This window comes from Zonotrichia albicollis, chromosome 3 (assembly GCF_047830755.1).
Source record: "Zonotrichia albicollis isolate bZonAlb1 chromosome 3, bZonAlb1.hap1, whole genome shotgun sequence".
NCBI lineage: Eukaryota > Metazoa > Chordata > Aves > Passeriformes > Passerellidae > Zonotrichia > Zonotrichia albicollis.
Window position 1 is genome coordinate 31,729,144 of NC_133821.1, and position 18,043 is coordinate 31,747,186.

An 18,043-nucleotide genomic window follows, 5' to 3' on the forward strand; every position below is an offset into this window, starting at 1 on the left:
ACGACACCTTTGCACTTGTTTGTGCCCGCTGCGCAGAGCGCTACCAAAGGGAGGAACGGGATGCGGGGAAAACGCGCCTGAGTACGCTCCTCCGCTGCACAGTGCGCCTGTGGAAAGCGAGTCCAGCGCGGCGGCCCGGTGCTGTGCAGCGGAGCGGCGCTGTCCTGGCGTGTCCCGGTGTGTCCCAGCGCTGTCCCGGCGCCGCGCTCCCTCCGGCCCGGGCGCGGCGCTGCCGCTTTAACGCGCGGCGGGGCCCGGGGCGGGGAAGGCCGCGGCGTTGCCGGGCGACGGCGGCGTCGCCGCGGGGAGCGCCGGGCTCCGCTGGCCCCGCTGGCTGCGCGCCGCTCCCGGCCGGGCAATAGCGCTAAATCAGCCCTGCCACCGCTGCCCCGGCCCGGGGCGCCCCGGCGCTGGCGCTCGCTGTTAGAAAAAGCTCCACACGGGACAGATGGGGAACGTGGTTTTAATCAGCTTTGCCGAGCGCTGAGAGGAGCAGCCGGCGTGAGGTGGGCGGCGGGGTAAGGCACGGGGGGACGGTAGGAACAGCGCTCCTGGCTCCCCGGGGTGTCCCTCGGGAATGGCGCGGGGGGACGGCAGCTGCCAGGGAGCCGTGCGAGGCCCAGGTAAGCGCCGGGGGGCTGTAGGCGTGAGGTCCGCCCAACTCGCCCGAAACCCAAAGCAGAGACTTTGAGAAGCCCAAGTTGCGTGTCCCGGTTTGCTGCCGTGTCCCGTATTCCTTGCTGTGACACACAAAGCCAGGTGACGCGACAGATCCGGGATAAACTCCGCTCGGCCATGAGCCTGCGCGCCCTTGGCCGGCCTAATCCCATGGCCTTAGCTCGGAGCAGTGTCTCGGCCCTGGCCGGCGAGGGTGTGCAGGTGGGCCTGCTGGCTGGAGCCTGGAGGAAACATTCGAACCCTTGAAATCCCTAGCCGGGCATCACCTGTGTTGGTGCAAAAGAGCAGGTTTCTCCTACGGACTGTGTCTGTTTTCTGTGGTTTGCAGATCCCGGCTGTCACCCACGTGTGGTTCGCTGGCCAGAAGACGTAGATGTCCCTTGTGACTGGGTCCTTGCATGGGCCTTTTGAGGATGAAACGCTACATAAACTCTTAAAGCACAGCACCTGAGGACATTGCTACCGACATGGACATCATTATTTATTTACGTTTGCTTTAATCAGGAGGAGCTTTTTTGTAAACATGAATTGCCGGGCTCTTTCCTTGAGATGTCGTTTCTTGTTTCATGCTATTGAAACATTAATCTTAACTTATTATGACTCCTTTGTGTTGGTCAGCTCTCAGGGACATTTCCCTAGGCTTGAAAATGTGGGAGCTTTCAAGAATGTGTCAATCGTGCCAACTCAAGCCACTTGTGGGCTGCCAGACCGAAGTACTTTTTGTCATAGCTCAGTAGCTGTTCAAAGTATTATATCCTGCACTCAGAAGTTTTGTGTTCAGGAATGCCCATATAGGTCGTCACCTTCGTCCTACAAACGACTTCTTTCAGAAGGCCTTGGTACCTGTATAACAGAGGACAAGAGGGACTTGCATCCAGGGTCCTCCAGCAATGCTTCCAGTTTTATTTTTCATAATCACAAGAATTGCTTCTCTACTCCCCGTCTTCCAAGGCTTGGAGCTTCATTTACGTTAACTGTATGGTTGAAACCTGAGCAAGAAGGTGTAATGTAAGTAGTATTGAAGGTGTTTACTTTCCTGGTGCTCTTAAAAAAATTGATCATTGCAGTCACAGTCATTATTAGCAAGCTCTTTAAACTTTTAAAAGGTGTGGTGAGAAACTGTGACGTTTCCAGAGCCGTATTTAGGTTGGGGTCTTCCCAGATGTCAAGACAATTGGCTTCACTTTCATGGCATTGACTCAGATGATAGTCCAATGGCTTTCAGTGTTTGGAACTATTCATACATAATGTGCATGTATTTCTCAAAAAGAGAAATTTGTGTTTCCAATTTGCATTCCTTCTAAAAGCTGCTAGAAAATTACGTTGTCACAGGGTTGTGCTGTTGCTGCTTTCATGATGGAAAAAAAATTATCTAAGATGTTAAGGCTTCTCCAACACAAGTTTGTCTAACAAACAAACACGGAAAGCCACCAAAATATAGAAAAGAGGTCATAGTGTTCTTGGAGGATCTGGAGAACATTGTCTGGCTGGCAGACTGCGTTGCTGCTTTAACAAATGATTCCACTATTTAAACTGCTAATGAAATTTCACTAGGTGCTCACAAAATAGAAGCGGCTAAACATGTTCCCTCTCCTGTTTGCCTACATGTTGCATTTTCAGGAAATACTGCTGTTAGAAGTGACCTTTCAGCTTGACTGGGCCTTACTATAATGAAAAACCTGCTTTTTGAAAAATGCATCCCAGATCCTGAAAAAAAAGTTCAGTCATCTATCACAAAATGCAGAGCCTCCTACTCTTTCATACCTTCATTGTGTAGGTCTCTTTAACATAAAGCACAAAGAGTGTAGTTTGTTCCTTTGGACAACATGCCATGAATGATTTTAGAATGTATTCTTAAAATGTAGCTAGTGATCTGCTTTGTTGAGGTGTTCTTGATACTTATTTTGCATGCTGATGTGAAATTGTCACTTGTCTAAGGGTAGCAAAGTCATCGGAAAAAATAGAAATATCGAAAATGATAATGTAAAGTTATAGTATGTTTTATGCAGTAATAATTACCTTAAAAAACTTGACCTAACTGTAGAATTTGTGGTTATGGAGTGGAAATAAATGATATCTGCAGAGCAAAAGGGACTTCTGAGCTGAAGTTAAATAATTTCAGCTGGTGGTAGGTGTGAAGGCATCCCTGGAACTTTGGCCTGTAGTTTTCTATGTAATGGTTGAATCTTGAATGTCAGAGAGTCCATTTCTAGTGTGTTCCCATGCCATGAATTCCTCTCCACACACGTGTGGGCTCATCGGAGTCTCCTTCATCAAAGCACATGCCTAACTTGAAGCACAAGCTTCTCCTGCTAATTTCCAAGCAAGCTGTTGCAGCAGTATGCTGAGTGAGATCTGTGAAAGTCTTTTGTCAATGGGATAGGCTTTGATGCATGGAGCCTAAAACAATGAAATGTTATGGCCTTAGTTTCAAATGATTAAGTGCTGTGAAGAAACCAGACTCTAGTGATGACTGATAAGCCATGGACTAGTGCAAAAGATTAGCTTCCAATTGCTGCTGTGTTAATAACTACACAGTGTACATATTCCTGTTCAGCAGGTTTTATAGGTCGCTTTAAAATTTAAATGTTTTTATTCAATTTTTGTAATAGATAACTTCATTGTAATAGATCACATCAAATCTCTTACGCCTTGTGAGATTTGCTGCTATTCAACATGTAAGAAAGGCAATGGTAAAGCCCAGTCCTGAAAACTGAAGATGAACAGCAATTAGTCCAAGTGGTCAGGATGATATGCCACTGTCCAGGTGCTTTTGTTTATTGGCACAGAAAGAATTGTGTTAATTTTTCTCTCTTCGTAAAAGGAACACTGAACTCCAGTTGTGGTGGAACAGTTGTTGCACATGAATAGCCATTGAAGCTTGACTCAGAAAGCATCTTACAAAAGAGAATAATTACCAGCAGACTAAGATGCTTTCCCTTTTCTTATATTGCTTTAGTGAGTCCTTCAGGTTGGCAGATGAAGTTTGACTTACTGGATGTCCTACATTTTGAAGTCCCTGGTGGGGAATTGTCCCTGTTACATGTCATTTGTGAGTCCTTTTAAACCCCATTATCACAGCAGAGGAGCCTCTCAGAAGTGGGATGCATTCTAACAAATCTTTGTTTTCCCACAAAGCATTAGGAAGATCAGCCAGAACGAGCTGTTCATTTTGCCAGAAGAATGATTGGAAGTTTAACAAGGTGTTTTTTTTTTTTCTGGCAGAGTGCTTTTACATCGAGTACAGCAGACTTCTGTGTTTTGGACATGCCATAGTAATGTGCTTTTGTGCTGAATGTTATATGGTCTGTCTGTGAGAGTGTGTGCTTAGGAAAGAAGCTAGGAGTGTTGCTGTGCCAGTATCCCATTACATCCCGTGACATTCTGTTAGGCATGTACCTGTGTAAGGGAATAGCAGGATTTTTGTGAGAAGTTACTGTGCTGGCTGAAATGAGAGAGTGATGTGAGGATCCAAGTCTGAAGGCCTTTTAAAGATTGTACATAAGCAGAGACACTAAAAATTTTCTTCATCAGTTTCATACACCAAGTTTTCTTATGTGAATCTAGGAGACAGTACACTTTGACACAGAGAGAAGAGTCAGGTCATGTTACAGATTTATTTGAAGCCATGATGTTCTTCTAAGATGTTTAGTAGAGATATTTGTAGGCATGCTTTTAAGTCACTGCATATTGGAAATATTGAAGAAAAACAAGAGTGAGAAAGCACTGACATTTGTACTCCAGTCTTTAAATTTTCTTTCCCTTTAGGCAGTAAGTGGGCAGCGTTCTTGCCCCTGAGTTTCATTCTAGCCTCATGCTTCCTCTCTTGCTGTGTGTACTCATCAGTCAATATAATTGCCTTCAGTAAGCCTGTGTGTAGCCTGTAGGTAAGCCTTACCACAATATAGGAAACTGTGTATGATGATAGCCCTTCACAATGGAATAGGACAAGAATATGGGTACAAACTTTGCATATGTGAGTAACCATTACAGGCAGCTTGTATCAATGTAGTGTGAGCTGGAGCAAGTTCAGATGCCCAGAAGATATTGGTGGTGTCAAGAAGTGAGCTGAGGTCTTTTACAAGCAAAAGGATCAGCAGGAATGGCCTGATTGTGAAGTGGGTAGCACAGAGATGATTTACACTTTATTTATCTAAGGGACTAAAACCATATGGTTCTTTTATTATCTATTCAGATGTTTTATGTTAGGAATTAGACTGAAAGGGGCATCTGATTTTGAACCAGTGCAGGTGTTCCCATTTGCTCCAGTTGATGTGTGGGCAGCGCTAGTGCAGCCATGTTAGATTCTCTAGAATATTTTTCTCTTTGAAAGCTGACTGAGTGGATTTGTGTTATTGGCTTTTTTTTTTCCCTCCAATCCCACCACTGAGATGTATGTAGTCAGGTATTGGCTCTGTGGGTCTGCAGGTTACCAGAAGTTGAAGACTTCACAAAGAAAAGTGGCTTCTCTCTGTAATCATGGCCGGAATGGAAAATCAAGCTCAGAGTCAGAAGTAATGCCTCTTACTATTTCACCTATGATAGAACTAGTTTGGATTTTTTTCTTTTTTCTTTTTCCTTCCCTCTCTTCTCTTTTTCCTCTCGATTTTCCTCTTTTACTAGTAAGTCACAATTCACATTTGTTCTTTCAGTTTTCAAAGTGATGTACATCAAGGTCGCTTCCCTTCTTAAAGTCATGACACCTTTGGGGATAAAAACAATGTGGGGATGTTTGTTTTAGATAAGTAAAATAAACAAAACCCTGGATTATCCAATTATTGTTTATCCAGGAACTGGGTAAATCCAGTTCCTAAATATTTTGCTACTTAGCTGAGCCTTCCTTCACATTTATTATCTAACAAAACTAGCATGTTTACAAGCAAACAAAATATTGAAAAGACCAGTGGACAATTTATTAAGAAGCATGGTTTTAGTAAGGTTGGGAAAACAGAAGTCTTCATTTTGCAAAGTGTTTCATTGACAACATTCCAGCAGGCTAGAATAGTAACAGGAGGAATTAATTTTTCCTAGGATTTAAAGGTGAATTAGTGACTAGTGGCAGTATCAAGGAACAGCCTTTTGGATAGTTTTCTTTTATAAATGCAGAGTAGATGAAGACATCAGTAGGTAAGGGTTCTCTGGTTTAATTTTTTTTCTCTGAAATATGGGTAAGTAAATACTAATCTCATAAAAATTTTATATGCTTCCCTCTTGTGACTTAATGCACTAATTTAGTCTGATGTAACTGTTAAAATATTTGACTTTTCATGGGTCAGTACATTGAGAAATGTGTTTTTCAATCAGCTCAAGTGGGAAGCATAGAACTTTATAATTTTTTTTTGTATTTATGATTGCTTTAATAAAATATAAAGTTTTTACACAAGCATATGGAGCCTGTGGTTTCTCAGGACTCTTGACATCGTGCTTATTGGATTGGCAAAAATTTCAGCAGCTTGAAATACAAAAAAATTTGCTATGGATGGTATTCTCTGTACCTTATATGACATTATTGTATTTGCTATTGATGTGACTTCTTTGTGGGGAAGAAAAATTCCTAATAAGTGTCTGGATATCCTCATTGCCTTGCTCTAGTTTCTTAGGGTAAAGAAAGACACTGCAAAGGGGAGAGTGTAGTGTAAGCTGGTGTTAGGGTTGCCTTACCTATGCAGATTGGGTGGAAAGATGGAAGACTTAATAGCAAAGCATTTCATTTGTACTGCTTTTTGTGGTTATATTACGTTTGCCTTGTTAGACTAAGGAAAATTGAAGTGCCTCCACGGGATGTACTAAGTTGCACAGCTTTGTATGAAAGGTGGGGCAGAGACTTGCACAGTCCCTGTGGTTTCTCTGTCATGGAACCTTCAAGAGAGGAGGCAAACTGGGCCTCTCTTTCACCCCCAGATGAGCTGGGGTTGCCAGCACTCAATAAACAAAGCAAAACACAAAAAACAACCAACCAAAACCCTCACAGATTGAGACAGAAAATATCTTTGCTGAAGTTCTTTTACACTTAGTACATCTTGTGACTTTCACTGTCACTGAACATCTTCTCAAGAGCTGTATTTTTAATGTTTATTTTAATACATTCTGGTTAGCATCACTTTACAGGATAGCACCTTGGCAAGGATGTGTATATGTGTGTGCCTCTGACCTTATGTTGTTTTTCTTGGTTATTTCCAAAGGTGTGTGATAGAAAAGGCTGTTGATGGGCAGACTGTGTTCAAACTCACAATCTCTGAGAAAGAGACCATGTTTTATTATCGCACAGTAAATGGTTTGCAGCCACCAATAAAAGTAATGACACTGGGGAGAATTCCTGTGAAGAAATGGATTCATCTTAGTGTGCAGGTAAGTAAAATAAAAACGATTTAATATTTGTTGAAATACAGCATTTTTGTGAGAGTAGTATAACTGTATAAATATAAAAGAATAAATTGGGGGATGTAAATGATAACTCTTGAGTCTTGTAGGTAAGGATCTTAATTTGGAAGCTCATTTTGAGGCAATTGCTAATTTAGGACTGGAAAGAAATGCTGTGCCCGTTCTTCTGAACAAGCAGACTGTACAAAACCGAAAAATCTCACCTTTAAAAATATGAGTATGTGAGGTGAAGAAAACCTTGTATTAATATTTTAGATGCTTATATATAACATTACTGATTAGTCTTGGGTCTCAGCTTATTTCCTATAGAAGGGAATGCCATTCTCATCTATACATGCTAATGTACTTACCTTATGGAGTTCTGTCCCATTTAATTTTAATAACTTCTTACATAAGTAAAAGTGCATGTGAGCAAATGTGAGTTTATGTAGAATCAGTCAAGCTAGTAAGTTACAGAGCTATTACCTCTTATTTTAGAAATATGATTCAGAATTATTAGAGCACAATCCCTGTGTTCTAAAAGTCTTCTGTTGACATAACTTTTTAATAAGTGTACAAATATCTACTGAGGATAAAGCAAAATTGAGTTTGTTAAATTTTAAACTGTATGTACAAAAATCAGTAAACAAACACAGAAGAAATTAAAATTCAGTTATTTGCATGTCTTGTAATTCCCAACAGACACCCTAGTAAATTCTATTTGTGAGCCAAGTTCAACTAATAATTATAAAGCACAATTATCGGGTATTAAATGTTTATCTTTTCCTTCCTTCATTTTCTTTATCTGTTCTATTAAATTTCATTTGGTCTACAGCACAATCAAGAATAGTTTTGCTGCTTTCTTGAAACTTGCTAAAAGGTATTGACTGTGATTTGGATTTTTAGTGCTGATCTTGTCACTTGTAAGAAGTATCTAAGTTGACGTCTTGATTTTTTTGCAGTTTTCTTTTTTCCAGGATAACAGCATGGTAGTGTGAATAAGATTTTGGCTGTTGGATTAAAAGAGTGACCTTAAGGTAGAACTAATGAACTTTACACTTCAAGCACTCCAAGGGTGCTATATTACTGCTGTTGCTGTCAGCCGCATTTTGTACCTCAGAAACTGCTAAAGCCTGGCACAGCCAAGTGAAAGTGAAAGGGCGGGTTAAATACACACACAGATCTTGAACTGCATTACAAAGGAATGTGAAGCACCCTGTGGAATTTGGTCTTTTGTTTCTCTGTAGGAAGTTGTTCAATTCATAGCAGGAAAAAAGAAATAGAGCTTCTAGACCCTTAAAGAAACTGCAGGCTTAATGCCTTTTCGAAGTTTCTGAGCTTGAGTAGAGCCTTCCTGTGCTTGGTGCTATTGTAGGATGCAGCTTGCCATTAAAGATGATAGTGGCTGCAGCCTGACCCATTTAGCCCTTGCCCTGGCTATCAAACTTCAGGCAAAGGTTGCTTTGTTTGTTTCTTAGCAGGGGGCCAAAAGCATTTTTTCATTTTTTTTCCCAAAATGGACAATGAGCAAGACCATACAAAAATATGCAAAGTAACTTCCATCTAGAAGTGTCTGTGTCTCCTACACCCAGGTGCTAGGCAACAGACGCCATGACAAAGGAGTGTGAAGTATTGGTTACAGGTGTGAAACTGAATTTAGAGAGAGAAAAAACATGGTGGGATGGCAGATATGTTTGGAATTCAGGTGTAAGAGCATATTCAGGAATGATAAAAATGAAAGCTAAATGGTGGAATAGCACCAAATAGTAATTAAATGATAAGAGGGAAGGAAAGAAGAAAGGATAGCAGAGACTGAAAATAATTTCTTTGGAATAAAATAATTCTATGGGAAGAGAAGGCTAGTAAATTAATTCTACTGAGGTAATCTAGGAATTTAAATCCTTGGGTTTGTATTTAGATATGTAATTTGTTAGAGGGAACTACTGCTAAGAACTGTGTCATTGCAGAGACTTATTTTCCAGTTTATGGCTGGGAAATTTAAGTTCTGCTAACAGGAGTAGGGCCCAAACATTCCTGTGTGTTCTGCATGAAGAGTTTCTTCATTGAGTAGTTGCTGAAGCAGAAAGTCTGGATATACCAGCTTTGTTAAGTAATGAGGGCGTTATCAGAGGTGTAGGTCTCAAGAATAATGTTGAGCATTCATAACTAGAGTCAGATGAAACAGAAGAATAAACAGTTCTTTGGTTCTCTGGGAACACTTTTGGGTTTCAAAGAGAACAAACACATACAACTATTTTTATGAAACAAGGTAAACTTTGGAGTCCGGAGATTGAATGGAAAAAAACCTTGGAAGTTTTTTAAAATTGATAAAATAGAATTAAGAGAAATTTTTGCCCTTAAAGGAAAAAAATATGGTTATGTACTGCCCAGGCTTATCTGTGTGAATAAGTACCCCTGCAGTTAGAGAGGTCAAAGTGTGTGAGAACTGGGGAATGGGAACACAGATTCACAGAGAATGCTGTGTAGGATAGAAATAAAACTAGAAAGTGGTTGATATTAATTAGACTGTCAAATGGTAAAAAATTCTTACAATTTTTTTTGTGTAAGAAGGCATGACCTGAGTACAGTCAAGAGTGTGCTTGAGATTAAGGATGATTTGAGTAAGGTCCCCAGAATAAATAAATACCTTGGTTCTGTTTTCAGGAGTCACAGAGCAAAACCAATCAGGGTAGTCGAATTAATGTATGGAAACAAAAGTGATCATAAAGAGTAGAAACATGAATATGCAAGCTGATTGTGTGCATGCTGCTGCAAACAGATGGTCTTTGTCCAGAAATTCTGGAAGAACTGGCACACAAAATCCTTTGACAAAGAGACATTCTATGCAAAGCTACCAGTCAGAGATGGGGCTATAATGGGAAAGGTATCATGTTGATACCAACCAGCAGCCAAGCACCTGGGCCCTCCTCACCCCTGCCAGTGGAACAGGGGAGACAACAGAAATAGCAAAAGTGAAAAAAACTCATTAAAGAAAGGGACTGGAAGAGGAGCAAATGATATAAAGGCAATCACTCCCCACCTCCCACAAGCAGACCACTGCCCAACCAATTTCTTAGCAGCAGGGCATCTTGGAAGTAAAATTCCTATCTCCTCACATTTCTTCTTCTACCCTAGTTTTTGTTGCTGAGCGTGAGGCTATAGAGTAAGGAATATCTTTTTGTCCTAGCTATCCCGCTGCCCAGTTTCTTGTTCCAGCCCTGGCTTACTGCTGAGGTGGGATGAGGAGTTCAACTGGGAAAAGAGAAGGGCTTGACATTGGGCAAGCTCTCTTTGGCAACAACTAAAATGTGTTAGCAATGCTATTTAACCCCTAGATTTGAAATGCAGCATGGGGTGTTGCTCCACCCCAGCCACAGAGGAAGGAAAAAGGATCTTGGTAATGCCGACCCATTATGTCTTGGTCTTGACGCAGTGGCATATGAGGATTTAGAAAAGATCTTTGAAGAAATAGATAAAGATGTGGAACTAAATGAAAAATGGGATAAAATGCAGTGTGGATTTCCTATAGATAGCTCATCACTGTCTAGCCTCTTAGCTTTTTTTTTGATGAGAAAGCTGATTTTCAGGCAAAGTAAATGTGTCAGATTTCGTCTATCTGGAGTTGAGTTTAGCATTGATGTGACAACCTATGAGAAGTTGTAGGGTCAAAGGGAATGCTCATGGGAAGGATTGCAATAGATACTGCTCAGAGGAACTTGCTTATAATCCTGGGGAGGGGGCAGGCACAAAACCAATTGAATTATTTGAGAATTAGTCTTTGGGCCAGCCTTGTGTTTTATTTTTGTTAATGATCTTAGCAGAAATACTAAGAATTCCTATCATAGCAGCTGGTAATAGACATAGTCAGAAAGGGGACAGTAAGATGTTCTACAGGAAGAATGGCATGACCAAAAAGACTGAGGGAAGTGGCTTGGAATAAAATTGCTATTACAAAGTGCAAAGTAGTGAACTTGAAACGCCTCTACAAAATTTTCTACTGTCCTAGTTGTTTCCAGTTGGTGAGGATCAAGTCTTTCAGGCTTCTGAAAGTTTTAGATTCCTACTGTGTGTTTGATCTTGATTTAATGATGTTTTTAGGGATATAGTTTTAGGTGTATGTTAGCAAAAACTCTGAAGGTGCACACTGGCGTAAAAGATATATAGCCGTAACTTAAAAGAATCTGATGTGCACTGAAGTGAAACATTAGAAAAACTGTCATCTTAAAGTCTTAACTTCTAAAGAATTAAAAAATTGAGCATAATTAAGGTCAGTTGTGTACCATATTATCTCTACAAAGTGAAACCAGTATCAGATTTATTACACTTACTAACAGCAGCACCATTGTGTATTTTATTTTTCAGTTTGAGTGTTAAGAGTCTTTTACTTTCCCTTTGATACTTTTGAATTTATTTAACCAATTAAGAAGAGTGGAGTTTAAACATGAATTTGCAGATACAGACGAGGCTGCTGAAACAGGAGATTCTTTGAGAACATGTCAGATTGATGTTTTTTGTTTCATATTTAGTGTCTGAAATTATAAAAATAGTCTTTTTGCTAGCCTTTATTTTGCCTGATCATATCTATGTAACTCTGCCATGTTTTGGCAGCCTATAGCACATTAAAAGCTTTGGAAAGTAAGTTTAAAATCTAAATGCAGAGAGGTAACCGTGACTGAATTACTCTCCTGGGAGGAAAATGCTCTTAGAGTGCCTATTGAAATCAGCATTATCATTTCAATACATGTCAAATATGAGTCATTTCCTAGTTTAGGCAAAATTTCTTTATAAATCTTTAAATCTTCCAGTTCTTTCAAGAAAAGGTTAAAGTACTTATGATTTAATGAGACCGCTTTACATCATAACTGTTTGACTATCAAGAGAAAACTTGTCCTTTCCAATTTGTAAAATCCTTTTATTTTCTGCACAAGTTTTTGAATACTTTACAGTTTATTTTATAAGCAAAGAACCTGAGACTTAAAAGCAGGGAGGCAAACATTTATTCTATACACTCCCTATGTATGTCTTACTAAATAAAGGGTATTCTAAACTGTATGGTCCCTAATTTTAATAAGGACACGAGAAAGCAAGAAAGCATTTTGATTTAACAAACTGCTTTGACTTCCTCTTTGAAGTCATCACTTACTATCTATTAAGAGTAGTTTGTCAGGTCCAAGAAGGGAGTGGAGAGTTTGCATTAATTCTGCATTTGGGAGCTTCTTGTCTATTAATTGCAATTGTGTGTTGAAAATATTTGTGATGATGCAGTCTATCCATATTGGCTCATGCTCTGCTCCTGCCAGACAGTGGAAATAAAACACACATTACAGTCTGTCTTGTGTTTGAGTGTGTGTTTAAAGAGCTGTTCACAGACACAAGGAGCATGGAGCTGCTTCAGCATCTATTCTGCTACTGTTGTAGGCCATTCAGGTACTGCTGCTGGACATGCAGCCTCTGTGCTCTTTGATATCAGTAAAACTTTGGTTTTTCCTGCATCCAGAGGTTCTACTATGGTTCTTACCTCTTCTCCTCATGCTCTGTGGGTATTACCATGCTTACTGTGTACATTTGAAAGCTCTGCTGTAACTTCAGCTTCTTGAGAAAGCAGCGTATTTCCCAGATGATTGATTCTGCTCACACTGTCTCTTAAACTACTTATTTTCTTGCCTGAGTATGAGTTTGAATATATTTGCAGATTTAAATTTGCAGTCTAACAGCTGCCTCGGAACACAAGGCAAGGAACTTTGCCTGGGCTAAGATTTTAATTTCAGAGAACGCCAAAAATACAGGTTTTGTCAATGCCATCGTGATTCCACTTCTGGAAATTGCAAATGTATTCTGTAATTGCAGTTGCAAAACCACTGAAATCTGCCCAGACTCTGTTATATATGGTAGGAATGGAATTAAGCCTTTGTGTGGCCAGTACTGAGAGGAGGTGGTATTGAATGTTTTACAGAGGCTATGCCTTATTTGTCTAGAGAGTTTCAAGATTTGAAAAGCATCAATCTTCAATTTGCTTTGCAAAAAGTTTCCTTCCTTATATAAAAATAAATTGCAGCCAATTAAATTGTCTAAATGTCTTTTTAATAATGAAAACACTCCATTAAAAAGATTTGCCTTCTTATTTTTCCCCCAGTCTCAGAACCTACTGTCCTGTAGGTCTCAGGTACTTTTGTGTGCCCTTGAATTGCATGGGGAGAAACCATAAGAGTTTGGAAGTGTCTCCTTGAGTTTTTTATAGCTGTTGGTACACTGCACTAAGAGGAGACTTGCTGGGTGCATCCACATTGTCACTTTCATGTATGGAAAGAGTTCTTGTTGATCCAGGTTTGCCTTCTGTCTACTTTGAGTCTTATTTTACTATTGAGATTCTTCCATTTGATTCCTTTTTGAGGAGACCAAGCTTGAAGTTGTACAGTGGATTATCACCATTTAGAGCACACCATTTGCAATGTGGGAGAAGGTCCTCCAGCAGGTAGTTCTTGGCTGCACAGTGTGTGAGCAGAAAACAAGCAACTGATTGCAGCATCCTTGCTGGTCAAGATGGATCACAGATACTGAACAATTGTCCTTTCTGCTTTATGCTGTACAAGTTTTTTATGTAAATGTTTTCACAAGGTACTTGAAACTTTTTTTTTTACGAATCTAAAAACTTCATGACTACAGCCAAATAGAAGAGCTTTTGTTTTTGTGGGTTTGTGTTTGTTTTTGGGTTTGTTTGTTTGTTTGATTTGGGTGTTTATTTATTTTTAGAAGTAATTTCTACATTTGGTTCAGGTTTTTGTAACTTAAAGACAGACTTAAATCAGTAGTCTGATCAAGAAATGGAAGGTGAAACTTTCAGGTTGTCCTTTGTGCTACCTTCATTATTTATGTGTGAACTCTGTCTTACATCTTGCATTAACATCTGTGTGTGCAACAAATGGAGGGTGACATAAATTACATGTGTAGATCTTGTACAACACAAAATCTGTGTGTGCTGGTGGCAGTCCAGAGGGGGAATCTTGTAAGATTTCACATGTATCATTTTCTTCTGGAAGCAAAGAATATTTCCTGGCTCTGACCAACTTACCAGGTTGTGTGGAAATTAAAAGGATCTGGGATGGAAGATGGAGAGGAACTCCTCTTGTCCAGTGTCTCATTCTAGTGCCTTAGCTCAGTAATGCTGTAATTTTTGCATAATTTAAGGACTCTGTCTGTTTGATAGCTGTCTAGATAGCCTGTCTTGGAGTATGAAAGAAGACTACATTAATAGGAACAACTTTGTTTTAGATGTATTATTGACTTATTTTCTGAAAATCAGTGGGTTTTGAAGTTCTTAAGCTGTACTGTCTTGAATAGTCACTAACTGACCTGTTTTTAGTTTAATAGTCTAATTATTTTTCTTTTAATTTACAGATTGGAATATGTGTAATTATAGATAATTATAATTATTAATATATATTATAGATAAAAATATATATAATTTATATTTTGGCAATGAACTCTTGTGGCAATGAGTTCTTCATATGGTATTATGGCTGTATGAAATTGTTCTTTATTTTAAATCTGCTGTCTGCCAACTTCTTTTTTTGCTGATTTCTTTTGCCAGTTTCTTTTTATTTATCATTCTTATGCTTTTTGATATTTTGATTATAGAACTTTATCACGTGTTAAAATCATTCATAAGTGAGATTTCTCCTTATATTGAAGCCACTGCATTTTGTTCATCCTCACTGATATTTTCAGAAACTTTTGGGGTTAATGAGGGATGCAAAGGACAGAACTCCACTTGTTATCCCAGACACTTTGCACCACAAATTTCTAAGCAATAAAGTTTTGTGGGCTTTGAAAAAATTTATTTCCCAATGAGGAATGTTCCTTTTTTTGCTCATTGGTGAGGGACTCTCTATAGTAACTCTAAGACCACTTGTAGCAGTGACTGTTCAGAATTTAGTGTTGTGTTTACATGGACAGGAATATTTTTCTTGTCTCCTACCTTGTGGTCAACAAGACATTTAGTCTGCTACTTTGCTGCCTGTTCCTTAACAATTTTGAGATCCTTTGCACCTTTGAAGTAAGCTTTGATTTCTATTATCTGCATGTATTCACTCCATCTTTTTTTCACCTTGCTAACCACTTTTCAAGCCTGAACAAAATGTTAGGTAGCAGAGATTGTTGCAGGTAGTGATAAACTACTGTCTGTGTGAAATGTGACCATTTAATCTCTTCCAAGTTTTAAAGTTTGAAACCTTCTTAGAAAGCCAGTATGTTATATTGGTCAGTTCTTATCCACACGCATCTTTACTTCAAAGAATTCAAATTGGATCTTGATTTCCTTCCACAAAAGTCATGTTGCCTTTTCTAGTGTACAGTATTAACCGGTGCGCTTTTCCGACCAATTCATCCAGTACAGACTTGATTTTACGGATCTCAGAAGAAATGATCCAAGCCCTCTTCATGCATCATGTCTATAACTTTAATTTCTGCATTGTTCTTTTCTCTGTGTAGGGTTAACTGAAAATAGGTCAGAGGGTTTTTTTGGTTTCTGCTTCTTTGCTGATCTTCCAATGAATCTGAAGGTATTCTTTTTTTTTTTCTTTTCTTTTTTTTTAATGAAAAGGGCTAGAATACCAGGTTCTGTAGTATGTTTTAATACAGTCAGCTCATTTTCTTTATCAAAATTTGAGCTTTCTTTAAGGCATAGCAACACTTTTTCAGTGGTATGATCTGTGTAATTCCTGACATTCAGGTTCAAACATCTTGGGCTGTAGATTTTAAAGACAGATATGTTTTGTTTTATATATTTTTTCATAATTTACAGTCTATGTGCATGCTTAGTTAAGACAGTTCTGGTTTAGATAATTGATTTTTCTCCCCCAACTTTTCATTTCTTTCCCATCTTGATACACAAATAAACTGCCTTTATTTGGATATAGGAGCAGCTGACCCTCCTTTAATTCTGTCTGTTCTAGAAAAGGGTTTCCATTTGGAATTGACCTAAATCCCTTCTTCCAAGCTCTGTTTGTGTGCAGAGTCATGTAGCCTTGCTTGTCTGACCCTTTGTGATACTGGCAGCATTTCAAAGAATGGCACTGGCTTTTTATCTTCTGCCTCCTGAATAAAAGCCAAAATATTTTCCTCTCAAACCTCTCTTCTCTTCTTTCAGGTGGTGTTTAGGTGTATCCTTGCTATTGACTGATTGTAGATGGCCCATCTATCTTGTGAGGGTCATCCTTGTTGCACTTCTAAGCAAATCATCATGTGGTATTCAGTGGCAGCATACAATAAACCATCAACATTGCTCCTAATCTGACATTTCAGAACTTTAAACTTCTGTTTCTTTACATTGAAATTCTTACCCTTGAAGATTTATCCTCAGTACTCAGAGGTATGTGCCTTTTTCTTTCCAGCTTGATAACCATGTCCCATGGCACTTGAGTGGTTCTTGGAATCAGGACTGGTCAAAAGAAAAAGTCTGTTGTCTTTCTGAGCTTCTCTGGTTACTACTTACTTGTGCCTTATGTATGTACCTCTTGTCCGTAAGTCATGCATGTAACAGGTTGCATTGCCACTCTTCTGCTGGACTTCTGAATGCATTTAATTATGTTTGAAGGGCCTTTATCCTTTCTCTTAAGCTGTGTTTATTGATATCCTTCTCTGTGCTGTTCAGTAATCTTTGTGGCTTTTCTGTGCCTTAATTTGAGGCCTGTACTCTAAAGTGCTTAGGAGATCACTATGAACTTTGTAAGTTGCCTCCCCTGGTCATTTCCTGGCCCATCTCTACCAAAATGTAGTTGAGGGAGCTGATGCATAAACGATTTTATTTCACTTTTTCCAATAATAAACTACTGACAATAAGCTACCAAAACACTGTCCTCCAAAGTCCCTTTTGGTCTGAGTGGAATTAACAGCACAGTTTGGATCTCTGGCAAAGCTTGGCTGCTAAGACGCTTAGTAACTGGAAAAAAGCAGTTATTATAAGAAATGAAAATTGAAGCTTACAGTTGCCATCAAAAAGAGTGTTGGAGAGTTAGAGTACAAAGGAGTAGTTGAATGACCATTTCTAAAGGACTTTGTGATGGATGGAAGAAAGCAGGGCACAGAGGAGGAGGGAAAGGCCTGAAGTAAGGTTGTGGGGAAGAATATGAAAAGAATCAAAGACAAACTTTTGTGGCTCCTTGACCATGAAAAGAAACTAAGCCCTGAAAGAAGAGATGAGACTTTATTTGCAAAAATCCCTTAACTGGATACATGGAACTTTTTGTGGCAAGGCATTCAGAGGGCAGAAATAATTGCTTTCTTCTTATGTAAATCATCCCCCAAAAAAGACAGAGGAATGGATTTTCAACTTTTCAGTCCCAGCAGAGCTGTTCAGCTCTGTTTTGTAGAACTGTGTATTCTTGCAGTAAATTTGGGAATTACTTAGGAGCCATAGTACTGAGTGGTGTAAAATGGTGCAAAATCTTCAGATATAATCAGTTTAAAAGACTAGAATTTAATATGTAGCTGATAGTGTCATAAAAGGTTAATAATTGTACATTAGTAACAGCACCCCTCATTTGTGCAGGTATCTGCTTATTCTTTGACTAGTGAAGCAGAAGACTTTATTCAGAAGGGACATTTCATTTGACATCCACATCTCATCCCTAATTTACATGATTACAAGTAGTTCGTGAAAATTCTGAACCAGTGGTTTTACTGTATTTTAAATGGAGGGGGCAGAGAGAAAATATGCATTGTTATGAGATTATCTAAAATGTACTTTCTGACCTTTTGCTTCAATTAATTGTGGCAAGTCTGTGTAACAGTTTTAGCTACTAAAAAGCAGCTTGTTGAGTCCTTAATACTTGTCTCCTTTCATGATACTGTAGTGATCATCGAATGTTGGATCTGATTTCTTCTGTGATTTGGGGAAAATACAATCATTATGCAGCAAGAAAGCAATTGTTCTTCATGCATTTTCAGATATGGTGACTAGGATCCTCTCATATTTTTTTTGTTTGGAACTCATTTACACCACAGGTGT

General features: G+C 39.1%; 1 protein-coding gene across 7 annotated transcripts in view; it reads left to right on the forward strand.

Annotated features, from left to right (window-relative positions):
- The first annotated feature begins 276 nt into the window (after positions 1-276).
- USH2A (usherin) overlaps positions 277-18,043 on the forward strand; it is a 382,808-nt gene continuing 365,041 nt past the window's right edge. For 6 of the 7 annotated variants that reach the window (XM_074537083.1, XM_074537085.1, XM_026791121.2 and 3 more), the window contains exons 1-3: positions 277-506; positions 1,007-1,686; positions 6,861-7,026. In XM_074537083.1, the coding sequence (XP_074393184.1) occupies positions 1,202-1,686; positions 6,861-7,026 (651 nt within the window). In that variant the 5' untranslated portion in view covers positions 277-506; positions 1,007-1,201. Of the gene's footprint in view, positions 519-1,006; positions 1,687-6,860; positions 7,027-18,043 lie in introns of all 7 variants that reach the window. The other variant, XM_074537084.1, reaches the window with a different exon arrangement.